Below are 26,386 nucleotides of genomic sequence, written 5' to 3' on the forward strand. Positions count from 1 at the left end.
TAAAGGAAGATATCTTCCTGGTTGAACAGTGTGTTGCAGATAAACTATTCTTTTAGTACAATTTTGACAAAACCTGGTTCTTCATTCAATTTCACGACCTTCCGATTTACTACTTCAATGCTAAGAGCGTCTCCAATGCAACATTCAAACTCTAAATTTAGAGTGTCCTCTTGAGGATCTCTAAGTGCCACATAAGCAAATCAATTGGTTTTATACCAAAATATAGGTTTTTAGAGTTTCTCTTGAGTGTTGCATTGGACAAGGTTTTCCAGTAGAGTGGCTCTAAATGGCCAAATAAGAATGAGACCATTTCGAGATTCATTTTTCACTCATGACACATAGTATTTTTTTAGATTTTTTCTTGAGTCTTGCATTGGAGATGCTCTAAAATAGTAAATCTCTTAACACAAAATTAGGCAATTTTACACCAGGAACAGAAAAGAAAGGATGCAAATGTGCAGAGTTTGGTCGTGTAAAAGTGGAAGTAGTCATTAATGCTTCATTACCAAAGAAGGTTCTTTTACAAATTCTAGGTGGGGCTCCAGTAAAAGTCGGTCTCCGGTTTGAACGAGATGATCCTAATATTGGTCATTAGTTAATAGATCAATAAGTCAAGAAAATAATAAGAACGTAGCAGGTCAACCCGTGCCATGTCACTAGAGAGGTGAATTTGAGAGAGCTATGCCACTCAAGCTCAGAATTGGGAATCGATACGAGTATCCTAGGGTATGTCTTGGATTTTGGAGAAGTAAAGGAGGTCTGTGGAAGTGAGGTCGATACCTAAATCCCAAAACACGGGAGGGGGGGATGGGGTAGAAGCATCCCTAATATTTCCAGAAGCCTGAATTTAGTCCAAGATTCGAGGTGGAAAACATATCAAGAATGTAAACGACTTGGAACTGAAAAATCAAATGGGAACTCCTCCTGAAATCTACAAGATCGGCAATAAGATCTATCAAATATGGGGGATAAACCCAAACAAGAAAATTTAACATCTCACGACTACGAAATTGTAGGGGGGGGGGGGTAGTGGTTGGGGACATTGGGGGACATTTTCATGTCCCCCAATGTCCGTGTTATTGGTTGGGGACATTTGAAATGTCCCCAAATGTCTGTGTTATTGGTTGGGGACATTTCAAATGTCTCCAAATGTCCCCAAATGTCCGTGTTATTGGTCGGAGACATTTCAAATGTCTCCAAATGTCTGTGTTATTCGTTCGGGACACGAAATTAGGGACATTTCAAGACAAATTGTTTTTGGGGACATTTGGAGACATTTTAGTGTAAATTTGGAGAGCTTTTGGAGAGAAAATGTCTCTCAAAATATGGAAGACACTTGGGGACATTTGAGTAAGGAAGATAATAAAAATAATTATTATTACCAAATCATATTATAATAATATTATCTTATTATTATATTACTACATTATTGTATTATTATCATTATTATTATTATTATTATTATTATATATTTGAGTAAGGAAGGTAATAAAAATAATTATTATTATCAAATCATATTATTATAATATTATCTTATTATCTTATTATTATATTACTATATTATTGTATTATTATTACATTATATTATATTATATTATATTATATTATATTATATTATATTATATTATATTATATTATATTATATTATATTATATTATATTATATTATATTATTATATTAATATTTAACTATATTAAATAATAAATATTTACCAATTGTCCATCAATGTCCACAGATATCTACAGATGTCTACGAAAGTCGAAAAATATATATTTGGAAATATTAATTAATTTTTTTTATTTCATATGGTAAGACAGTAATAATATTAAAAATAATAAATATCAACTAAATATCTATCAATGTCCACAGATATTCACGGATGTCTACGAAAGTCGAAAAATATATTTTCAAAGTAGTAGGGCAAATTTATTTCGTATGATTAGACAATAATGATTACATTAAAATAATAAATGTCTACCAACTGCCATCAATGTCCTCAGATATCCACAGATGTCCACAAAAGTCGAAAAATATATTATTGAAACATGAGTACAAATATATTATTTCATATGGTTTGACAATAATGATAATATTAAAATAATAAATGTCTATCAATTATCCTTCAATGATGAGATAATAATAATAATAATAATAATAATAATAATAATAATAATAATAATATCCACTACACATTTTGTCCATGGATTCAATATGTTGAAATGTCCCCAAGACATTTTGTCCATGAACCAAATGTCTTGAAATGTCTCTAAGACATTTTGTCTATGAATCAAATGTCCTGAAATGTCCATAAAGACATTTTGTCTACGGACAAATGTCCCGAAATGTCTTGAAATGTCTCTGGAACATTTTGTCTCTGAGTTTCATTCTTAGATGGTGGATCTAAGTTGCCTCATCACGACCGCTATCAACGGTCGGCTAAACGAGCCTATATAAAGCAACAGGTGCCCTAAACTTGGTAAGCATAACAAAACCAATAAATCTAAGGTTTAATCCCCAACTTCGGTTTCCGAAACAACTCTTTAAAGAATCCTTTACTAACTTGAGCGTTAAAGAAGTTTCCGAGTCCTTGTAGGTTTTGCCCCCACACGATATGAAAAGTACATTTATTACCAAACGCAACGCTGTAGCTTTTTAAGATATTAAAAACACTTCTCACAAAACATACCAAACAAATCAAATGGATCATTAAAAAGCACTTTTATCAAAGGTGGCCAATACGCGGACAACCGTTTTTCTTATATGGACAACTATCTTATGTGGACAACGCAAAAAAATTAAATTTTTATATGGACATCAATTTCTAAGGGGACAACTCTCTATTATTTTCACTCAAGTCCTCTTAGAATCAGATGTATTATTTGATGACCTCCCTCTTTCTCCATAAACCCTAGGTTAGTTAGTCATCATCTCTTCTATTACTTGTTCTTCATCATCACCCAAATTTCTAGAGAGAGAAATTCCTTGGAGAAGCAATATTGGTGGTTATAGCATCAAACAAAGGCAATGGAGTTGTTATAGAATCTTCCCAAAGATAAAGGTTAGAACCGTAAAACTCTAAAACCAACCATGAAGAAGAAGATGGTACTGATGGGAGAGAAAATCATAGAAGAAGTGGAAGACGAAGATGGATCTGTTGGTTCCGACTCTGAAAACGATGGTGAAGAGGAAGATGAATCTGGTAATTGGGGTTGTGCAAATATATGGCATAACAGAACATTACTTGAGACGAAAATCTGGCATAATCAGAAAACTTGCCAGATTTTCGTCGCAACTTAGCTTCTGTTATGCCATATTTTCGTAGAAAATCTGCGAAAATGTGGCATAACAGAAGCTAAGTTGCTACAAAAATTTGAAAAATTGTCCGATTTTGCCAGATTTTCGTCGCAAGTTATGTTCTGTTTTACCTCATCAATTTCATTAATGCCTATTATAGAAACGTCCGGAAAAACTTCTTCAAGTGCAGATTGAGGGATTTTGTCTTCTTCATCCATCAAGGGTTTGATAAAAAAAAATGGTAGAAACTACAATTTACTTTTAGTAGAAGTGAAGAAAGAAGAATAAGACTAAGAAGAGATTTTGTCTTCTTCATCCATCTAGGGTTTGATAAAAAAATGGTAGAAACTACAATTTACTTTTAGTAGAAGTGAAGAAAGAAGAATAAGACTAAGAAGAAGGAAGAAGATGAAGAAGAAGACAGTTTAGGTTTTCAATCTTTAAATATTATTTTTGTTAGTAGTCCACAAGTTACTAATTATTAGTATTTAAGACTTTATGGAGTTGTCCCCTTATTAAATCAAAGTCAACTAAGTCAAGTATAGTTGACTCGCATCGGGCCCGAAAATAGTTGTCCATATAAGAAAAGCGGTTGTCCGCGTATTGGCCACCTTATCAAATGGCCAATAGAAAAACCCATAAAATAAGTTATATGTGTACACGAATGAGGCATACATGTCATTATGTCCAATGTCCACAAATGTCTCTATCCACTACGCGCTAGTTCATCGGTAGTTTGAACGAGTTTACGACTTTCTGTTGGTCGAACTCTAACATTACTCGCATATGGACTAGCGTGAACCCACGTGGTTGTCCCGAGGTTCTACGTTGGTTTTCTTGGCCCCTATTGAGCCCATCTTTCTTGCACTCATGTACGCTTCGACCGAGGAAGAAATCAAGTTTCTGGTCAGAGTCTCAGAGATATCTTCCCTGCCCCTCGTATTCATACAACATCTTCCTTCTCCAAGTTCTTTTTGTTTTCTCATCCCCAGGGTGTGATGGGATGTCGTCATCCTTAGACTCGCTGAAACTTTCCTTCACTCTGACCGGCCCCCACTCCGCCCTTTGTGTGTAATTGATTTTCATCCTTTGCTGCCCTAACTCAGTACTTGTAATTGATGTCTCTTCTCAATCAAAGTATTAAGATTTCAGAGGACCTACCCTCTCTTTTTAGAGATTAGTGATGGGTAACCTGGAACCTTTTGGTTTCACCTTGTGGCTTACTTTTGTCTCTTTAGGAGATATGGGTATTGTCTTTTTCCACAGTGTTGTGGTCCGGTAAACTTTCAAGTCTCTTTCTTTCACAGGGAGCCTTCTTCACCAGTTATATCCAAAATGGAGTAAGCGTGTTGCTGCAAAATTTTTTTTTTTTTTGCTTCTTCATTTATGTAATGTTTTTGTGCATTTAATTATGTAATATCCTTGTTATATGAATGCATGAATTACATTTCAACAAAAAAAGAAACATATTTGTGATCCACCACATATTCAACAAAAAACTCAATTCAGATACTAGCTGGCAATGGTGTCGCCAGCTAGTCTCTCTCTCTCTCTCTCTCTCAAAGACTGAAACATCTATTTTCTCTTTCATATCCATAGTTGAGGGAAATCCTCCCTGAGGTTTTCTCTATGAAACTCCTTGTGAGGATCTGCCAGGAAGACTAAACTCGTCAGATGTAATTTTACACAAAGAAACCGTCGACGAGAATTATAAACGGAGAAACCATAGGCGAGGATTTTAAGACAGAAACCATAGGCTGAGGTAGACAATTACCCTCGACTAGGAGTATGAGAGAGAGAGATGAGGAAAGGGAAGGAGGGAAAGAGAAGATAGAGATGGTGGTAACCGTAGTGATCGGCGAAGTGTGGTGGTGGTGGTGATGAAGATCATGATGAGATAGAGTAAACAAAGAGACGAGGAAAGAGTGGTGGTGACAATGGTAGTGAGAGAGAGAGAGAAGTTAATTTTTGTAAAAATATAATAAAAAACACTCACAATTCACAAAGCAGCAACTACACTTACATTCTTACAAGTTAGACTACTTACCAGTCAGTTCTCATTCTAGATTCAAACTCATACTGATTATACACATAAGTAGGAGGAAAATGTAGCGAAGGGATACTACCTGTTTCATATGTCGTCGAGGAAGTACTCATCTTAGTTTCATGCTTGTCTACTCGTACCTCAGTCAACTCCACTTCCTCAAACGATCGAAAAATTGGGTGCAAGTAGGCATCAGCTAAGTAAGCTCTTAAATTCAAGTTCGGTTCTGCAGCTTTCTCAATTATGTCCTTCCCCATTGCTTCCTGCAAGATTTTGAGTATCACAAGTATGAGTTGGGTCTCCCTGAATCCCAATGTTTAGTATCAAAAGAACAACAATTACAACGGAAATAACAGTCATCTTTCGGTAATAATCTATCATTGTTGATATTTCTATGTTATTTCAAAATTCAAGTTTTCCTTTTTGCCAGTGGACATAGCAACCAGTTTTTCCAGTTATAACTTTATGTTATTGATAGTCACTGACACACACAACCACATATATATATATATATATATGTGTGTGTGTGTGTGTGTCGAATATGGAACTTACCTCTAGCGGGTACTTTCGGAAAGCAGGTTCAAAGCGACTCTTGCAGTACTTGTGGAACCAAATTGTAAGAACGGGTAATACGACGAGTAGAGGAGTAGAATGAGCAGCTTTCTTCGTACCAAGAAGACCGAACAGAAGAATGTGAGATATCAACAGGCTTGCAATTATGCGGCTGTGAACCTGTGGCCAGAATGCAGCAACACTTTCGTACTCTTGGTTGTAAACATTAATTATCTGCATGATAAGAGAGAGTGAACAATCCTCTCATTCGAGAAAGATTAAATTCAAATAAATTGTGCTATAGAGGGATGTCCCACATTTCATACAAGAGATGCAAAAAGTAGCCTGCTGCAAAACCAGCCGATAGGTTTCCAAGTTTTAAATGAAAACCATGAAACGAAAAGGAAATGCACGGTTAGAGCGTAGAATCTAGTTCATTAATCATTTTTTGAGGAATAATCCCACATCATTTGAGAATGGCCATGCAGTTCAGTATAAACCTCTGCAACCCTCAATCTCAAGCTAGAATTTGAGTTTAGTTTGGCCCAGTGGATATACATATATTTGAGAGTTTCGATTAAAAGACGATGATGTGGGATTGTTCCCCAACATCATTCATCTTAGATTTCGATTCAACTCGGTTCACTCAGCAGTCCAGTGGTTTACAGGTCGACTTAACCAGCGGACTCATATTAAACAAGGATAACTCCATGAGGAAGCCACTATATCTTGCAATTTTAAAATTGGCCAGCTTTGACTAACCATGACTTATTACATTAATAAGTTTCCCTAACTAACAAGATAAAGAAGTAACAAACTTTAAAACGATGATTTTACAAACCTGATGACGGTAAACTAGGTAAGCGAAGCCGAAGAAGACAAGTATAAAAGGGAGAAGGATTGGTGTGATCACAGCATAAACAATCCCGAGAAGGAAGTACAGTTGAAGTGCTGGAAGAGTCTCTGGTAACGTCACACTTCCAGGGTTCATTGCCCTTTCTCTGTCTCTTTCTGTTTTTACCACAAACATGTTTTTCAAGTGAAAAATTACGAGCGGTTTCAGTCGGAGAATCTCACTTGCAATGCCTGCCCACCCATCGATCATTATATATGTAATAAAGAAAGTAGCCTTCATTGGTATTGAAACTCCAATAGTTCTCGGGATTCTATGACAAAGAAAAGACATCATCAAGATCCAGTAAATGTGCTTTATATAGCAAGAACAAAAAGGTAATTAAGTAAAAACTCTGAAGTTTGAGCTATAGGTGAAAATGTTAGACTATGGGCTTAGGTAGGAGGATCGGACAATATATGAATTTGAATGTGATAAGTTACTTGATATCCAAATCAATACCGATATCCTGACGGATATAGAATTCTCTTATCTGAATGTGAATCCGATAAGCTTCCGCATATCCGAAAATATCTTATCTCTGGTCGAGAAAACTCATCAAAACATATTCTTTTGTTCATAAACTAATGTAATCTCTGTGTCAGATTAATGGAACTAATCTAAGGCTGTGATATTACAAATAAATAAATATATTCATTTAAAAAGTAAAATTGATTGGGAGAAATGATTAATACTGTCATATAAGGACTATATACGATAATAATATTCAAATTCGAACCTATATCCAAATTTTTTGATAATTTTCCACTAAGCAGAAACGAATCCGAACAACTTTCGGTTTTTTGCATATCCGTTGACTCTTGAAACTTGATAGCCCTTGTTCAAGCTGTCTATTTGTTTGTTTTCTTCAAAGATGTATGTAATTTATGGCAAAATTTATAGTAAAAAGGTTGACTGTTTCAACATGAAAGTATTACGCCAAAGAGACTACAACCTTGCAATATTAATTGTTAATAGCAAAAAAGTTCAGGTCAACTAGAGGGTAGAAGGTTACTCTGATGGTGATTGATGAAGGAAAGAATAGAGTTGCTCGAAAGCTGTTCCAGTCACAATACTCCCTAAGAACACATTCACCAGCATAAAGTAGTAATATTTAGCAGATGTCTTTCTTTCAAGTGCGGATATCGACAAATGCCCCTCAACTTTCGACATAAGCATCAGAACTGACGGAAGAATGTACATGAAGATTTTAAGAGCTAAACCGGGAAGGAAACCTTGGAGAAATGACTTGATCACTGGCCTGCAACATATACATGTCCAAAAGTCAACTTTAAGAACAACCCAAAAGGGAGAGATGTAAATTCCAAAACTATCAATCGGAGTTTCTGCAAATTTTAACTACTGAAAATGAAATTCATAAGCGGAACTTGTTATGAAGAAAGAATTGATAAGAGATACGTACATTTCTATCACTGGCCTCAGGAAAGGAGCAACCTTTTCGAGGCCCTCAAGATTTGCAAGTGATTGTACGAAAGCAATTGGTATCATGTAAAAGAACACCAAAGCGAAGACCGAGACAGATATTATGAGCTTTCGGATGCTTAAAGAAACAAACGGTATAGCCAGATTCTGCCAGTAGATGTCACGGGGTTCAGGGGCCCAATAGGTTAACCACCACGTTGGATTTTTACTTTGTTGTGTTTGTGCACATACAGCAGCGCCCCAACGTGAATCAAATGAGACAAAAGCAACTGGCAGAATAGATTTTGGATCCTTCAGTATCCTTTGTCGCTCAGAGACCATCTGGTATACAAAGGAAGAGTATATGATATTTATTTTAATATCTCACTAAAGAAAAACATCCAAATAGATTGTTCAAGTCATAAGGTAAATAGAATATGTGTCGTTGAATAAGGTTTGTTTGGTTAATAATCTGAAATGAAAACTCGGTGATAATCAAATAACCAGGGACACATTAATAGTATTGTATTACTAAAAAAACGTGTACAGTGTTGAACTTGGAAATTGTTCGAATGTTTTAGGACCAGTAAAGCATTTACCAAGAGGAAAGTGTTCAAAATATTCCTTTATTTGGACCGAGATATATTGAAGGGGAAATTGTGAGTGGAATTTCCTGTAGGTTTAGTCCAATATCTGGCTCAAGGTTATGATATTTTATCGAAATTTAGTACCATGGCCACGTCAATCAATACGAAAACATGACAAAAAGCATCAAAAGAAAAATTGGACGGCGAGAAACATCAGAATAAGAAATTAAATTAGTAATTAAACTATGTATCTGTGGGTCACCAGATTCAAGGAGATTACCGTATCTTTGTGCGTAACTGGGATGCCATTTTAATATGATATACTTATCTTTTGTAATTTCAGCTAGGGTAACGTCTACCAAGAGGGTTCAATACATACCGCTTTCTCAAGCTCTTTTATTTGATGTTTGTAGAATTCGATAGCATCTACTCTTTCACCCCAAAGCCCAAGAAATCCTTTCTGAGACAATAAAAGATAAGAAGTTAATTGTCAACTGACTTCTACTTCGTTATCTAAATTGTGTGTAGAATGTTACCACTATTGAATGCTTGCAGCAATCAGATCGCCTACCTTTCTAGTTGGTCTATTATCAGGATGTTTTTCATACTTGATCTGGTTATAGTCCAGCCAATTTTGGACTCTGTCCCTTCGCCTTACAAGTTTAGCAAAACTATTTGCATTATAAACCGCCTGAATGGAAAAAAAATTACTACGTAAAAATAGCGATGAGAAATGTTCGAAATTTTTTATAAGAATTTATTGTTAGATGGATCTAGATGAATAGAGACTGCTGAGCAGTATAAACAATATGAACTGTTAATACCTGGTGACCAAGATAGTGGTCTGGATGGTTGTTTTGGAAGAAATGATCCACACCTTCTGATATTGAATGGCCCGAGACATGAGGTATATTTCTAACCACAACCTGCAAAATATTAGATTCGATGTGTGACCTAATAAAGAAAAATAGTTAACTATGTAACAAGATCTCGGTTTTATTGTTTTACAAGTGACTGAATATTAAAATGTCAATGTTTGATCAAATACTTACTCTCGAATAGTTGAAAATCGAGTAATAGGTATAACTCTCAAATCGAATTTGAAGTATTTTAACTTCGGAAAGAGGGAGTTATGTACTATTTCATGGAACTCCACGTAAAGATGTTTAGAGCATTAAGGTAGGAGCATTCATTTGTTAAGCAAGTAGCATGAACTATTGAGAGCCATAGTTTATCAATCAATTACTAAATACTCACCGTAAACTGATCTACACGTCGATTTTGTGAGGCCAAAAAATGCAACCTCATAAATGCAACTCGATCATATTCCTTGTAGAGTACATAGCATATCCATATCGTAAACAAATATGCCATTCCTATGTGAGCCCAAAACCTGACGTCGACCCAATAGGATTTCTCTTAGAAAGAAAATACTCAAGAAAATAGAGAAGATAGTAGCTATGATCATTAAAGACATAAGTAATCGTCAATTATCTATCAATGGAGATTGCAGACTTACTTTTCGGATTTGGGACTGACATTCGATATTGACAGCTTATCAATGTCACTGACAACTAAATCTTTCTTTAGGAAAAATAGTGTTCCACCTGATACGTTAATTGGGATAAGAACTAAGATTGCAAGAGCTGTTATTGGTACAAATATCTTCAAGCTGTCACAGAAACCAACAATGAACAAGATTAAAAGTCAACCCAAATTGTTTGACAAGAGTTTAGGATAGTGTTATTGGGGCAATGCTAGTTAGGAACTAGAAGATTGACATGAGTATCCCGAAGAACAAACTAAGAATTTTTCATACACAAGATGTGAACCAGAGGGCTAAAAGCATGCCTCTCGTGATAAAAGTGAGACATACATATATACCCATTGAAATTTCAAAAATTAGTCGGGCTATTCCAGTACAGAAAATCTTTTCATGCCTAAGGCGATGTTTGATCGCGATTTGCAAGGAGAAAAGATTCTCCAATAAAGAGAAAAGAAAATTCATGGGAAAATTGTGTCTGATTTGCCCTATTTTTGGAGAAAATTGGTCCACAAAACTTTTTGTTTACATCTGCTAGAAAATTATCAACCACATGGAAAAATCAAAGGTTCAAGAATTTTCTCCACAAAAAAAAAATTCACAACCTCATGAATTAGAATACACATATTAAAATTGATTACCTAGGAACACAAATTGCATATAGATTTACCCTAAAGCAACTAATGTCACTGTCACAAGGAGGAAAATCACTAATAGCTACAAGAATCAGTTTTCAACTAGTTGGGTTACATCAAATATTCTCTAACATTTAAATACACTTTCCTTTCAAAAAAATTCGAAAACTTTTAACAAGTACAGTATTGAAACCACAAGAGCAATTCACAAAGCTATAGCACAATTGAGCAATTCTAATACAAGCTTTTGTGCATTTCACTTGAAGTACCCCCCCTATAACAAAACCCTCAAACTCAAACCAAAAGACACCCAAAGGAAAAACATTAGAGTTGACAAAATTGGAAAATCATAAGTTTGCATTAATCATAGATCCAAAATCAGTCTAAGCTATAATTGAACTTCAAGTTGCAAAATCAACTATATGACCCACTAAAGATTACTCTGAAACAGAGCTTACCCATGTCAAACCCTAGATTAAGGAGGAAAAAGAAACTAGAACTGAAAAATTCAACTTACCCAAGAAGGTAAATTCTAAGAAAAACAGCTGAATCAAGTCCAGCATGATTGATAATCTCAGATTCAGACATTCGAAGTGCTTGAGGCATCCAATTAAGAAAAGTAAGATAAGTTTTAAAATTGAGGTTAACGAATTTCCCCACAAAACTTCCACGAGAAGAATGTCTAGGACTTGTTCTTGTTCCAGAAATATACCATTTTGGGAAATAAACTCTGTCATTGATAGGTTGAATTCTTAGTAGAGCAAAAGCTAGTAAGAAAACGAAAGCACTTATAATGTTAATGAAAGCTGAAACTCCTATATCAGAAAGAGAAGCCATTGGAGAAAGAAAAAAGTTTTGAGTGAGAAAGAAGAGAGAGAGAAAGTTGTAAACTTTGTTATGAGAAGTGAGAGAGAAGGAAAGTTGAAGATGAAACGGATAAAAGTATTATTATTAAAATCTACCAAGATGAAAAAAGAAGAATAATAAAATTGGAAACTTGAAGAGGGAAAGAATATTACAGATAGTGAGGTGTGAGATGGCTTTTTGACAACTTGCTTTTTCCAGAGAGGGAAAAGAGATATAGAAATTTGCTGTTTTTTTTAGAGAGAGAGAAAGATGAGGATAGATAAAGAAGGTAGTAATAGTTCACTTTGGCTAGTGCTTTGGGGTATTCATTTTTGTGTTGGGAGAGTGAATACTTGGGGTCAATTTTATTTTATTTTTATTTTTTTGGATGAAAGGAGGGTCAATTTTATTTAACCCTAATTATTTTAAGACTGGAGATTAACATGTTGGTTTTCTTATCCTATCATCTCTTCATCCGTACCAGTGGCACCACTCCTACCTCCGATCACTACTACTACGGAAATGTTAGATAACCTAGTAGTTTCAACCCACTTGGTTGACAAGTACAATTGGACGACAAAATGAACGGTCTAAATTTTATCTCAGTTTCATTTTCTTTTTTAAATTGTGGTTCAGTTGTACTTGTCAACTAAGTGAGTTGAAATTGCTGAGTTATCTGACATTTCCGCTACTATTATTATTTGTTTTTTCTCTTTGAGTTTCGTCTCTCTTAGTTCAACAAAAAAAAAAAAAGAGTTTCGTCTCTCTTGCAAACACTTACTCATTTTATTGTTACCGCGAAAGAAAGAGTTATTTTTGCCAAAATAGTGCAAGAATGGGAGAGAGTTTGGGAGGAGATGGAGATGGTGATGGTGGACGAAGTATAGAGGTATGAAAATAAAAGTGAAAGTTGAAGACATAAAAGACAAACATATTAATTTTGAGTCCCAAAGTCATGTTGCCATAACTGAGGTCCAATTTGATTGACCCTGTTTTCATGTTCCAACCAAATGTGGATAGATGCCCTGACCATCACTCTCTTTTTTAATGTTTGTTTATTACTTTTGACTTTTGAGTAAAGTTGGCAGGGATTGGGGTGTGTGTCATCTTTAAATTTTTTTCCTCACAAGAAACTCATCTCGCCGGGTTAGGTAGCCCTGATTTTTTAATTCTAATGTGTTTCCAAAAGAGGTTCTTAATTCCAAATTATATGTGTAATGTATGGGCGGAAATTTAATTTTTAATTGAATTAGTGGTTACAAATATTTAAATTTGATATAAGTCTACAAAAAAAATTAAAGAAGGGTTATTTTTCAAATGGCCTCCCACTTTGTGACCAGTTCCTACCTGGCCCCGTACTTTAGCAATAATTTCCGTATGGCCTACTTTTTCCGTTATCTTTAACATTTTGTTATTCTCTCTCCTCCATCTCATTTTCTATCTCTACCACATCATCTTAGCACGACACATCATCATCTTCTCCGGCAGGGGTCGCCGGCCGGCGACCTTCAATTTTTTTTTCTCTCTGATTTTTTTTAAAAAAAATTCTCTCCTATCTCTCTAAACTCCGGCGAAGGGGGTTTCCTCTCGCCGGACCCAGATCATGGTCTGGGGTTTCTATCTCTTTTTTTTTTCTCTCTCTCTGTTATGGCGGACATGAGGACCTCTTTCCCGGAACCCTTCGTCTAGATTTGGGAGTTTCAGATCCAAAGGAAAGGTTCCGGCAAAGGGGGCCCTCTCCTTCGCCAAAACAAATACAAAAAGAGAAGAGATAGAGAGAGAAAAAAGATAGGGGGATGAGGATGAGTGAGGGAAGGTAGAAAGAGATAAAGGAGATGGAGGTGGTGGTGGTAGGTGGAGGTGGAAGTTGTTGATGTAAAAAATTATCAATGTAATCAGTCGGAAATATGAGACCGTGATGCTGGATCGCGCAACGATCAATCCTGCTCCCGCTCCTCTGAACCTGGGGAGAGGGACCTACAAGGAGCTTGGAAACAACTCTGACACTCAAGACAGTCAGATTGCTCTTGCAGTTAAAAGAATTGAGTATTGAATGAACCGTAGAGTTCGTACCTTATTCGAGGCAAGTTGATGACTTTTTATAGGTTGCTTTGCCTGACTGTTCGTAGTCTGAAGATATTAGGGTTTTTCTTTGGAGTTATCCCGTATTTTTGATATTTAGGAGTTTCTCTATTTTAGGATCCTTGATAAATATGTTTCCGAGTTTATATATCCTTTAGCAGATGTTTCCTTTTTGAAAGATTCTTGAAGCCAAAGTTAGTTAAATACTTAAGATCCTCACCGACTGGATCTTTTGATACATTTGGGATTGAGTTAGTAAGCATTGGGCACGTAGTTGTATTTGAGTTAGGGCGGGACTTAAGACACCTAGGACATCAATACAGACCCCCCAGTTCTGGGCTTGAGTGTTAGCCTTCTTCGGATTGAACCTCTCTGTTGACTTGACACAGCTTGACCCGTAAGCTTTCCGTCTTTTCTTGACTCGTTGACCTTAATCATATGATGACAATTTTTTGTATCATCAAAAGTGGTGGTCGGAGGCGGTGAAAATAAGACAAAGTTTTGTGTTGTCACAAGTCATTGGTTCAAATTTGATTGATCAAGTCTTGTATTCCCACGGACTCAAAATTGAGTTTTTCACCAATTTTGTATTCCCCTCAACCATATAGCAGTACTTTCCAAAGCATCAACTTTTAAATCACTCAAATGTAAAACTTAGGATTTTAAAGGGATTTTTTTTTCGATTTTTACATTTACAATAGTTGCAATTTGAAGTAACGAGAGACCAGATTGATTTTTAAATTATGGGATATACAAGTCCAATTTGGTTGGTGTTAACAAGTGTATCTCTCAAGTATAGAGAATAAAAGTTTCAATCTTACCCTTCCAAAGAGATTGAACAAAAAGAGAAATAAATATTCTCCTCGTTCCAATATTACCATTTCAAAAAGTTTAAACAGATATTTAAGAGAAATAATATTTTCTTTGGGCCGTTGACATGGAGATAGAAAGTTTCCCTATGGGAACGTATACTTTTACAAAACAAATGGGTCAATCTAGTTTGACCCAAATTACTTTTTGTTGTGTTAGAGAGCTGCCTAATTTGAAGACAAATTTACTTTTTTGTCCCTCTTCTTTCATCTTTTTCACCATAACCAACTATCACCACCACTTAACCACTACCATTATCAGTCTATCACCAACTCCGCCGTCCACCAACACCAACCACCACCACCATCACCACACACTTAAAGTTTATCTTCTCTTTCACACTTCCTCTTTATGTCTCGTTCTTTGGAAGGCCGACAGAGAGAATCTTGCACTAGGGTTTGCCAACGACTTTCACCAAGGTCTTCACCATAACCAACATCAAAGGTTTGAAGCAATCATTAAGGTTCTAACAAAAGGGCTTTGGTGAGACCCTCGTTAGAGCCATCGAGGGTTTTCTTCGGAAACTCGACTAACTGCATCTCCAATGCAAAACTAAAAAAGAAGCTCTATTAGTCGTATGTGTTAAGTCTCAATTGAAATTTTTATTCCAATGCAGCAAAATAGAAATCCTCAAATTTTTATGTCTCAATGCAATTCTCTAAAGTTAGCTTGTTTACTTATGTGGCAAGATAATTTATATAAATAAATTATTAGTTATTATGAAGATATATAAATACTTGATTTCTACTGATTTAAATATTAAAAATAATGAATTAAATAATTAAAGATATTTCAAAATGACACTATAAAAAATAATGTATCACGTTCAAAAGTACATAATAGCTGTGATGCAAGTCAAAAAGTAAAATGATTATAAATGACTTTGTATTGACAGGTGAAAAAAATCAAGTTACTAGACTCAACCTTTTAATTTGTGGATTACACTTTTCAGACCACATGTTTTTGTAAAACTATTTTCAATTTTAAGAAAATACTTTAAAATATTTTAAATTAATAAACAAAAGGTTTCAATTTTGTAGAACACATTTACAATTAATAGAAAACATTTTTAATATTGTATACTACATCTGCAGATTTTTTTCTGTGTTTAACGGTTATTTTTCTCAATTTTTTATTTGTAAATTATAATTTTCAATCTGTACATCACGTTTAAGGGTGTAAACGGTATCTTAAGAAATCGAATATAAATACTTTCTTAACTGAATCCAATAAGCTATCTGATATCTGATAAATATTCGACCAAGATCAACTTATCATACTTATACTGTGGTTGGACATCTCGTCTGAAGTCTTTGAGGTCCCCAAATCAAATCATACTGAAAGCAGATTGCCCTTCAATTTATAATTAAGGCGTCAGTAACATAAAGGTATGACATCTTAATTTATAATTAAGGCATAAATAACATAAATATATGAATGTAAGATGACCTTGATTGTCTTTATATGATATTTAAGATCTAACCTGTCTTACATGATGGTAATGCTTAATTGACCGTGCATCATTGCATCTTAATGGTGTATATTCATGACGTACCCATGTCTTATTAAGGACTCTTGAGTCTTTTTTTTTTTTTGTTAAAAAAGGACTCTTCTAATATAAAAAAAAGGTTCATTCTAAAAATAAAAACTGAAAACTAGGAATAGAAGAATGGTTGGATCTAAAAAAATGATCCAGCTTTACACGCACGACCGTTAGGACTAACGACAAAAACACCATTACTCTCTTACTAAGTTCTTTTAATGGTAAAAGTTAGCAGTTTTGCAACAAAAAAAAAGTTTTTTTTAGCAGTCAATAACTTTAACTCATAAAAATATGAAATTGTGCTCTAAAGTCATCACTTGAAACATACGTGGGTCCTTTTTATGTAAAATATCTCTATTATTAACTCAAATTGTAAAGAATTATTTTTCAAATACAAGTAGAGCATTATGGAATTTGAAACTTTCATTTTCTTTAAAAAATTTAATAAGCAAGTACAAATTTTATAATGTCGTAATTTGAGGTATTAACAATTTTCAAAAATCAATCATTTTAAAATGTTTTGACTTTTTTCTATACCAAGTCTTGATCGTGCTACCTTAATTTGCCGCACAAAATTTATATTTTATTTTAATAAAAGCAAAAACTATTAAGTCTAAAAGTCATAAACTGAAGAGGTCGTATGCGCGAATGTTGGCAGGCCCGAAACAATGGAACGAAATATATTAAAAACAAAGACTTTAAGGGTCTATTTGGTTCGTATTAATTAGGTTGTGAAAATTACTTTTTTTTTTCTTATGAGAAGAATATCAAAATTCCTTTTTTCTTTTGAGAAGAATACCAGAGAAATATATATGTTAGAATTTGGTGTGAAAAAAACTAAAATACATGTCAAAGTTTTCAAAATTAAAGTCATGGTGTTAAAAACTGAAGTTAACCAGTGTGAGACTTTAACTGTTAAAAAATTGATTTTCCCATTGTTTAGTTGGAGAAACGATCTCTCCTGATATATCAAATAACACATAAACCATGATTTTGGCCGGAATTTATGGGAAATTTATTTGTTACTTATTTTAATGGTGATAAAGACGTTCCCATGCACATGAGCAGGGGCCTGAGAAATTGAGGGCCCAGTGCCAAAATTCGGTTTGGGCCCTTTGTATTATATAAAAAAATTATACACAAAATAATAAACATGTTCAAAATAATTTGATCATAAAGACATAATTGTTGTTTATTTATCAACTAAAAATGTATTTAAAAGACATTCGAATAAAAAAAATTGCTTGAAACTTTTTATCCTAGCATTTTTTGAAGCGTAATCATCAATTAACGGTTCGTAATCAAACTTGTCTAAGAATCCATTTTCAATACTGAGCAAAGCTATTAAAAAAATTATTACACTCACAATTTATAAAGAAAAATTAATTAATACAAATTCTACCGGGACTAATTAATTTGATAAAATTTAATCTCCAGGTAAAGATATGATTTATAGTAAGAAAATTAGAGATGAAAAAGTAATGTTGTAATGTGTTAAAATAAAAAGATAGATAGAGAGTAAAATATGACCACCAAATAAATTAGAAAAAGAAAATTTGAAAGAAAAAGTGTAACCAAAGAAAGTAGAAAGAGAAAATTTTGTAATAAGTTCACGTGAATTGAAAAGGAACAGATAGTTACTTTATAGTAAAAATAGGGGCCCACTTGAGTTTACCTCATTGCTTTACCCCAGGTCCCTAGGTTTATCTTTGACATTCAAACCAGAGCACCAAAGTGGGCCCACGTGAGTGGGGGGCCCAGTGCGGGCGCTCTGCCCGCACTGGGCACCGCACGGCCCTGCACATGAGTAACCCTTCTAGGTCAATAGGGCCATTATCAATAAACGGGTATGACACAAACGACTGATAGCTCAATCGGTAAGGTATGTATTCAAAAATCTTGAAAGTCCTAGGTTTGATCTCATCCAAAGTGAATGTTGGATAATTTTTTAAATTTGAAATAGTGGAAGGAAGTAAATGAATAGAAAATGAAGGGATGCACCACTTCTTTTTTTGAATCCAACGTCACAGAGTGAGGTGTGATGAATGGGCATGATAACCCATTATGGATGGACACATCCAGTGCATGTGAATCCGTTTGTTTACTATAAATCAAGTGGCATAACCCCTCCAGAATATCCAACAAATTTCTCTCTCTCTGGCTCTTGTTTTTCCTATTCTTTTGTTATTAACACGGAAGAGTGTTTGGGTTTTATATTATCAAGTCATTTGGTATTTCGGAGTCCATTACTTTGGCATTATCAGTTATATTTCGAATGTTCTTGATTTTGGTCAAGGCGTGCATACTTTGAATCAAGATAGTTGTTAAGACTTCATCGTATCCTGAAGGCATAATTCCTGACCCGTTGTGTACTCGTGATTTATACCAGAAGGGGGCAAACTACTGTCTGAAAGAATCGATATAATCGAGCTTTGGAGTTTCGTGTACAACATCATATTTCTGTTTTTTCCATTTCAAACTAGTAGCAACGACAATTTTCCAACAATTTTTAGACAGTAAATTAGCTAAGTTTGAAATGGAAGTATCAACAGCATTAACTCAATCTTTACGTGTTATGAATCAAGACTACACACGTCTTGAAAATTTTAATGGAGAGAATTTCACAAGGTGACAAGAAAAGTTGCGGTTCTTTCTGACTTCTATTAAATTATTTTATATAATAGAAGGGGTGCTTGACAAAATTCTTGATGAGACTCCTGAAGACTCTACTGCATTAAGGGAAAAACGAAGGAAGTGAAAGGAAGACGATTTTCTTTGTCGTGGTCATATTCTTAATGCTCTATCAACTTCTATCTACAATGCTCATCGTTCAATTGATTCTGCCAAAGCATTATGGAAGCATTATACAACAAATACCGCATTGAAGAGGCAAGTAATCAAAAAATTTTAATTGGTAATTTTATGGATTTTAAGATGGTTAACAATAAGTCTGTTATGCTTCAAGTTAATGAATTTTTACTTATTGTTAGCAATCTTAAAAACGCTGGGATTTCTCTTATGGATGCTTTTTTGGTGGGGTTATCATTTCTAAACTACCCCCTTCTTGGAGCGACTATAAGAAAAACTCAAGCATGACGAAGAATATACAACGTCACCTTCGTATTGAAGAAGATTTTCGTATTCGAGAATTAAAAGAGACCCAAACTGATTATCAACCTAAGGCTAATGTGGTTAAACAAGGGAAATCTGATAAAGATTCTCTAAAGCCTAGGAAGGATAACAAGTTTAAGCAACAAACTCCAAAGTGAAGGATATATGTCCTTGGAGTCTGAAGGTATATCCTTATGATAAAATGTCCTTCGATCAAGATGGCAATGCGTATGATTTGTCTCATAGGATAATGATGACTTTATTGGAAGATCAATCAATCTGGTTCAATTAGGAGTCGTAATGCTTAGCTAGAAGCCGCTTACGATTGTCGAATCACTTCGGTTATCCGCGGCTAACATAGACCGGATCCTACAACGGGTTACACATAAGAATTGATAACTTGAACAGTGAGAATAGACTAATGGGAACTTGTAAATATATGATATGATCCAGTCTAAAAGATAGAAAGAATCGGGCTCGAAAGAGGAGTCCGAAAAAGATAAATACCCACTTTTAAGGGGCAAACAGGGATTCCCTTAAGGGGAGATCCCTGGCCAGCCAAGATAAAGGACTGGGCCAGACAGAGCAAGCCCATTAAGGGCTGCTCTGGCCGCCCATATCAATGGGGAACCCTAATTAGGGTATCCCCATAAAAGGGAGTCCCGGTTAGTTTAACCACTAACTTGTGCTTATCTTTTCTGAAGATACTTTTTAGGATTCCTTATTTGAGTTGGACTCTACTAAGGTAATGCCTATATAAAGCCTCATTATGAGTTCAGAAAAGGTGTGGAATTTTCTTAAAAGAAAATCATCTCTCTCACACATCTTAGAGAGAAGAAGATTTTAGAGAAAAAGTTCCCATTCTTTCTATCAAGTCTAGAAGAAGCAGTTCTTCATCTCAACCTTCAAGAAGGTCCTAGCTGACTCAAAAGAAGGGAGTTCGAGTTATACAATTCGGTGTCTCAAGTAGAGGAGCTCCACTTGAAGCTCTTTATCTTCCAAATACTGGTCGGAATTTAGTTCGTGGGAAAGCGAATCCAGGTATTCTTATTCATTCTAGTTAATTGATATGTTTATGTATAGATCTTGGACAACCTAGCGTTAATTATAAGATGATTGAGATTCTGCTACCAACACTAGTAACATGATTAGGTTATGCATTAGATACGTGTAATTCCCAACACAAAGGACAAGAAGAAGGTAATTTGTTACTATTGTAACAAATCCGACCACTATGTTCGTGATTGTCGCTCAAGAAAGAAAAATCTTAAAGGGCAAGCAAACATGGTCGAAGAAAAATTATAGCCACAGTTTCTGAAGCCAATACAATAGATGCCGACAGTGGTTAGTGGTACGACACAGGAGCTACTCTCCATGTCTGCAATAACCATAATCTTTTCAAGACTTACGAAGTTGGCGGTGACGAAAACGATATTAAAGGAGCCAATAATATCCATTCTAAAGTCATGGCATTAGGAACTACGAAACTCTTCTTTACATCTGAAAAGACTCTAACTCTACAAAATGTTCATCATGTGCCTGATGTGACTAAAAATCTTGTATCGGGAGACCGTCTTCATAAGAAGGGTTTGAAGATGGTGTATGTGTCTGATAAATTTGTATTGTCCAAAAACGACACATTTGTTGGTCAAGGGTACTCTTGTAATGGAATGATTAAGTTGAATCAAATAAATAATAATTCTTCGGTTTACATTGTTGATTCTGTTAATTTATGGCATGGTAGATTAGGTCATGTTAATTATGGTTCTCTTAGAAATGTGGAAAAATTAGGCTTAATTTCTAATTGTGATTTTAATTTTACTAGTAAATGCCATGTTTGTGTTCAAGCTAAAATATTTCGAAAATCTCATAAATCTATTATTAGGAATTCTAATTTGCTTGACATAATTCATAGCGATGTGGGTGATTCAAAAAATCACATAACTAGAGGTGGCAACATATATTATGTAAACTTCATTGACGATTGTTCTAGATATATTTACATACATCTAATGATAAGTAAAGATGAGGTCTTTGAAAAATTCATGATATTTAAAGTGGAAGTTGATAATCAACTTGGTCTTAAAATTAAAATTTTAAGATCTGACAGAGGTGGTGAATATTATCCAAACGAATTTATTAAATTCTGCCAGACATATGGCATTATTCACTAAGTAATTGCACCTTACACTGCTTAGCAAAATGGTATTGCAGAGAGGAAAAATAGGACTATGACTGAGATGGTCGATGCAATGTTAATTAGTTCTGACTTACCATTATCTTTATGGGGTGAAGCGTTATCATCAGCATGTTATATTTTGAATAGGACTCCTTTAAAGAATAAAAATGTGACTCCCTTTGAACTCTGGTTTAAAAGAAAACCTAATTTTAGTAGACTAAAAGTTTTGGGTCTGCCTTGCATATGTTAGGAACCAGACCCTAAGAGACCAAAATTAGGTGTTAGAGCCTACAAGTGTGCTTTTATAGGTTATTCTCATAATAGTGTGACATATAGATTCTTAAATCTAGACACCTTTGAAATTATAGTATTTGTAAAAGTAGAATTTTTCGAAAACTTGACGAGATCTAGTGCTAATGATTATAATTTAGTAGATCCCATAAATTTGTCTAGTTTTGAGTCTACCATTGTTGACACTAATATAAATGAAGATCCAGAGTCTCGTGAACCTCCTGAATTAGAACCAAGGAGAGGTAAGAGGGCTAGAACTGAACGTTCATTCGGTCTTGACTTCATCACTTATCTCATAGAAGGTGATTGAAGTGAAGTAACAGACGTTACAAAGTTTGTTTTGAATATTGATAATGATCCGATTAGCTTTTCTGAAGCTATGAATTCTAGAGATTCTAGTTTCTGGAAAGAAGCTATAAATGATGAAATAGATTCTATCTTATCAAACCAAACTTGGGTATTGTCCGATTTACCTCCTGGGGCTAAACCTATAGGATGTAGATGGATATTTAAGAAGAAGTTAAATCCTAATGGTTCCATAAATAAGTTTAAAGCGAGATTAGTTGCTAAAGACTTTAAACAGAGATAGGGTATTGATTTTTGCGATACTTATGCACCAGTGGCACGTATCTCCTCAATTCGTGTATTGATTGCCCTTGCCTCAATTCACCATTTAGTTATTCATCAAATGGATGTCAAAACGACCTTTCTAAATGGTGTCTTAGAGGATGAAGTTTATATTGAACAACCTAAAGGATTTATTTCCCCAGGCCAAGAAAAGAAAGTTTGCAAGTTGGTAAAATCACTTTACGGTTTGAAGCAAGCGCCTAAGCAGTGGCATGAAAAGTTTGATCATGTTGTCCGATCAAATGGATTTGTAGTTAACGATGCGGATAAATGTATTTACTGTAAAGTAAATAAGTCTAGTTGTGTACTTATCTGTTTGTATGTTGATGATATGCTCATTTTTGGATCTAATCTATCTTATGTCGAAGAAACAAAGAAATTTTTATCAACTAAATTTGATATGAAGGATCTTGGGATGGCTGATGTTATCTTAGGAATTAAAATTCTAAGAAAGGATAATATATTGGCTTTAAGTCAAACACATTACATCGAGAAGATCCTGATGAAGGAGTTGAAGGAGTTGTCCTTCGACCAAGGTGACAATGCGAATAATTTTTCGGATAACAATTGATGTAGAAGATCATCAAGTCCGATTGATTTAGGGATCGTAGAGTTGTAGCTAGAGACCAACTACGATCGTCGAATTACGAAGTAATTCGCGGCTAACTTCGATCGGATCCTACAACGGGTTACACATAAGAGTGACAAATTGATCTAGGATATGACTAGTGGGAGTGAGATATAATCACGGGAGTGTCCCATAAGCATATCTCATAGGCCTAAAAAGGAATTAGGCAAAGATAGTACAAAAAGGCCAAAACAGGGTTTTTGGGCCTTAGCCGATTCGGGCACTTCTAGGGCTCGGATTGGGCTGATTTTTGGAGGGACGTTTCCTTATGTTATGAAAATTAAATATACCAATTTTGGTTGGGTTTGGACGTCATCTCCTTAGGGAATTGAGAAAATACCAATAGTTGTTATTTTCGACTATTTCCCTAAATCTTATTCTGAAGGGTGTTTTGGGAAACCTAAAAGGAGGTGGATTCTTATTAGGGTTCTATATAAACACTCTTAGGACAGAGAATAAGGGGTGGAATTTCTCTCTAAGCTTTCTTACTCTACCACATCAAGTAGAGAGGAGAAAGTGAGCTAATTCCCATTACTATCTATCTAGTCAAAGAAGAAGGTGTTCTTCTTTCCAACCACCATTAGTGTGCTAGCTATACAACAAGGTGGAGATCAAGATGATTGCTCGTGTCCCAAGTAGAGGAGCTACACTTGAAGCTCTTGGTCTTCTTTAATCAATTCAACTAGTTCGAGGGAAAAAGCGATTAAGGTAATCTACTATCTCCATTAGTTTAATTACTAGTTTTGCATGATGATCTTGGGGATACTAGTGTTAGACATTAGATGTCGTTATCCGCTATAAACACTAGTATAAGGGTATAAATCCCTACAGTAGCGTCAGAGCCTCTTGCAATGAACTAGTTTTTGCTAAGAATCGAACTAGTTCATATTGGATATGATTGATAGTTTGATAAATTGAGTTTATAAAAGTATTTTAAAATTGTTTTAAAATTATTTAAACTCACAATTTGATATCATTGAATGGGATTCAATGAATTTCAAATTGAGAATCAAATTGATGATTAAAAGTGTTTTAAAAGACTCAATTTGATTGAATTTCAAACTAATCCATGCTTGATTAAGTTGATAGTTATGTTTAAAAAGGTTTTAAACATAAAAATAAAATTTGATTAATTTTGAATTGGATTCAAAGATTTTTCAAATTGATTTCAAAATTGTTCTTTGAAAAGTTTCAAAAACCTAGATTTTGATCCAAAATTGGTTTGATTAAGAGTTGTTTTTAAGTTTTGGAAACTTTTGAACAAAAATTTGGAATTTTAGAAGTGTTCTAAAAGGAGTTGTTTTGAGTTTAGGAAACTCCCAAAACAAATTTGGAAAATTTTAAAAGTTTTGAAAAATTTTAGAAGTGTTCTAAAAGGAATTTCAAAATTTTAGAAAAGTTTTAAAATTGGAAAATAGCAACTTAGAGTTGCATAAGAAAAAAAAAATTTGGAAACTAGGGTTTTTTGGAAAAACCCTAGTGTTCGGCCAGGAAGCTCCTGGATGCGTCCTCTGGACGCGTCCAGAGCAGCTGCTGAGACGCGTCTTGGAAACGCGTCCAGGTCGCGTCTAGGACGCGACCAGCAGCTGCGGTGGGAGCTTCCTGGACGCGTCTAGGATGCGTCCAGAGCACTCGACCAGACGCGTCTTGGAGACGCGTTTGGGAGGTTCTGGGTGTCTCGGACTAGTCCAAGACACCTAGTGCTGGTCCGGTCCAGCACCAGACACGTCTAGGACGCGTCTGGTACATGGACTAAGCGTCCTGGCTCCGGCCAGGACGAGACCAGGCCTTGATAGGTCTCGGCCAGGACATGCCGGCCCTATGGGCCGTGTTATGTCCGGACCTTGTCCGAGCCCTTTTGTGGGCTTGGGGGGACTTGTCCCGGGCTTTTTCGAGGCTTTTCGGACCACGAAAAGGGACCATCATTCGAGTGGGAGTTTTTGCCAAAATTTCTTCCGATTCCAACCAAATAATTTCAAAATCAATCCGGGCCATCCAGAAGGCCAAAACGGATTTCTCTTTAAATTGATTTATAAAATCATTAAGAATCGAACTAATATTTTTCCGAAATTGACCCGGGCTTTCAGAACTCGAAACAGAGTTTTTCTTAAAGATGATTTTAGAAATCATAAAAGATAAAACCGGAACGCACCATTAGTTGAATTCTTCGAATTTAGACTTAAGGTCCGTAATGTGACATGTGATGTCAACAAAAGTATCTCCCAAGATAATCATGCATATATAATTCTTAGCCTTGATATATTATATGATTGCATGTGATGTGAATGCGGGAAACTAGTATGGCCATAGATTTATTTCTTTATTCTTGTTTTAAGCACGGATGGGTGCATGCTTTGTAATTAATTTTAATTTCAAGTTTATACGATCTGCGAATCGTTAGAGTCTTGTAATTAGAGTTTAGGGTCTATGAGTCCATTGAAGAAACTCGAGGATGAAATCCAAATGCGAGTGGGAGAAATCAATGGAGGTTCAAAGATGGCGATCTAAGACGAACCAAAAGGTGAAACAAGAAGAAAACCAAAGGAGATTTGATCTTCTAGGTTAGGGGCCATACTAGGATCCATGTCTGCTTGATTTACATTCTCGCGCGCATTTACTTACTTATTTACGCTTTATGTCGTGGATGTTAGTTAGGCTAAATAGTTCACTATAACAAACTCCAAACTAGCGTAAAAGTCCCCAAACCGTAATCTTGAGTAATCGCCTATCCAGATTAAGACACTCGTTGCGCCCTTGTTCGAGGAAGGTGGGTCGACCTTCGCAGAGTACCTCCTCTACCTTGGGACAATGCAGGTAGGTCTATAGAAGAGGCCTACACGTCTAAATGGTTCTACTCAACGAGATCAGCAAGAGAGTCTTGGATAGTCGAGGCAAAAGGATAGATTAGTCATTCATTAATGAAATCTATCAACCAAGAGTCATAAGGTATGATCAGTGAAGTAGTTCACTCACCCGGAACGACGGAGTCAAAGGGTAGGGCCTTCGTCCGCTTTACTCCGAAGAACTGAGATCTTGGAATCAGTTATTCAATCGGGGACGATTTTTATTGAATAATGTGGGAAAACTAAGTTTTTCAAAAACGATAACGAGTTTTAAAACTTTGCCATTTCTTTATGTAGAATTAAGACGACACATGAAAACGGTTTCAACTTTAAAATCACACCTAAGGGAGGTGTTGATCCACTTCCTAGAATGGAAGAATGAATCCGAGAATAGTTC

At 35.2% G+C, this 26,386-nt stretch overlaps 1 protein-coding gene across 1 annotated transcript; it reads right to left on the reverse strand.

Moving 5' to 3' along the window:
• Positions 1–5,259: 5,259 nt before the first annotated feature.
• Positions 5,260–12,117, reverse strand: LOC147544322 (early-responsive to dehydration stress protein (ERD4)). The gene is made up of 11 exons (XM_086632762.1): positions 11,487–12,117; positions 10,311–10,463; positions 10,049–10,184; positions 9,616–9,717; positions 9,363–9,482; positions 9,171–9,251; positions 8,206–8,546; positions 7,798–8,043; positions 6,732–7,056; positions 5,891–6,124; positions 5,260–5,601 (listed from the first exon to the last, which is right to left on the reverse strand). Exons 1-11 carry the CDS (start codon positions 11,804–11,806, stop codon positions 5,338–5,340), a joined length of 2,322 nt encoding a protein of 773 aa, XP_086488888.1. The 5' UTR covers positions 11,807–12,117; the 3' UTR covers positions 5,260–5,337.
• Between the last annotated feature and the right edge of the window lie 14,269 nt (positions 12,118–26,386).

Source organism: Eschscholzia californica, unplaced genomic scaffold (assembly GCF_041429995.1).
Source record: "Eschscholzia californica isolate CP2 unplaced genomic scaffold, dmEscCali1.0.p SCAF_4, whole genome shotgun sequence".
Classification (NCBI taxonomy): Eukaryota; Viridiplantae; Streptophyta; class Magnoliopsida; order Ranunculales; family Papaveraceae; genus Eschscholzia; species Eschscholzia californica.

What these genes read in the sequence shown, in the direction of transcription:
- LOC147544322 (XM_086632762.1), bottom strand. Translation starts at nt 11,806, where the DNA reads ATGGCTTCTCTTTCTGATATAGGAGTTTCAGCTTTCATTAACATTATA. An exon ending in ACCACTATCTTGGTCACCAG is followed by an intron (nt 9,483 to 9,615) that starts GTATTAACAGTT and finishes TTTTCCATTCAG; the next exon opens with GCGGTTTATAATGCAAATAG. An exon ending in ATAATAGACCAACTAGAAAG is followed by an intron (nt 9,252 to 9,362) that starts GTAGGCGATCTG and finishes TTATTGTCTCAG; the next exon opens with AAAGGATTTCTTGGGCTTTG.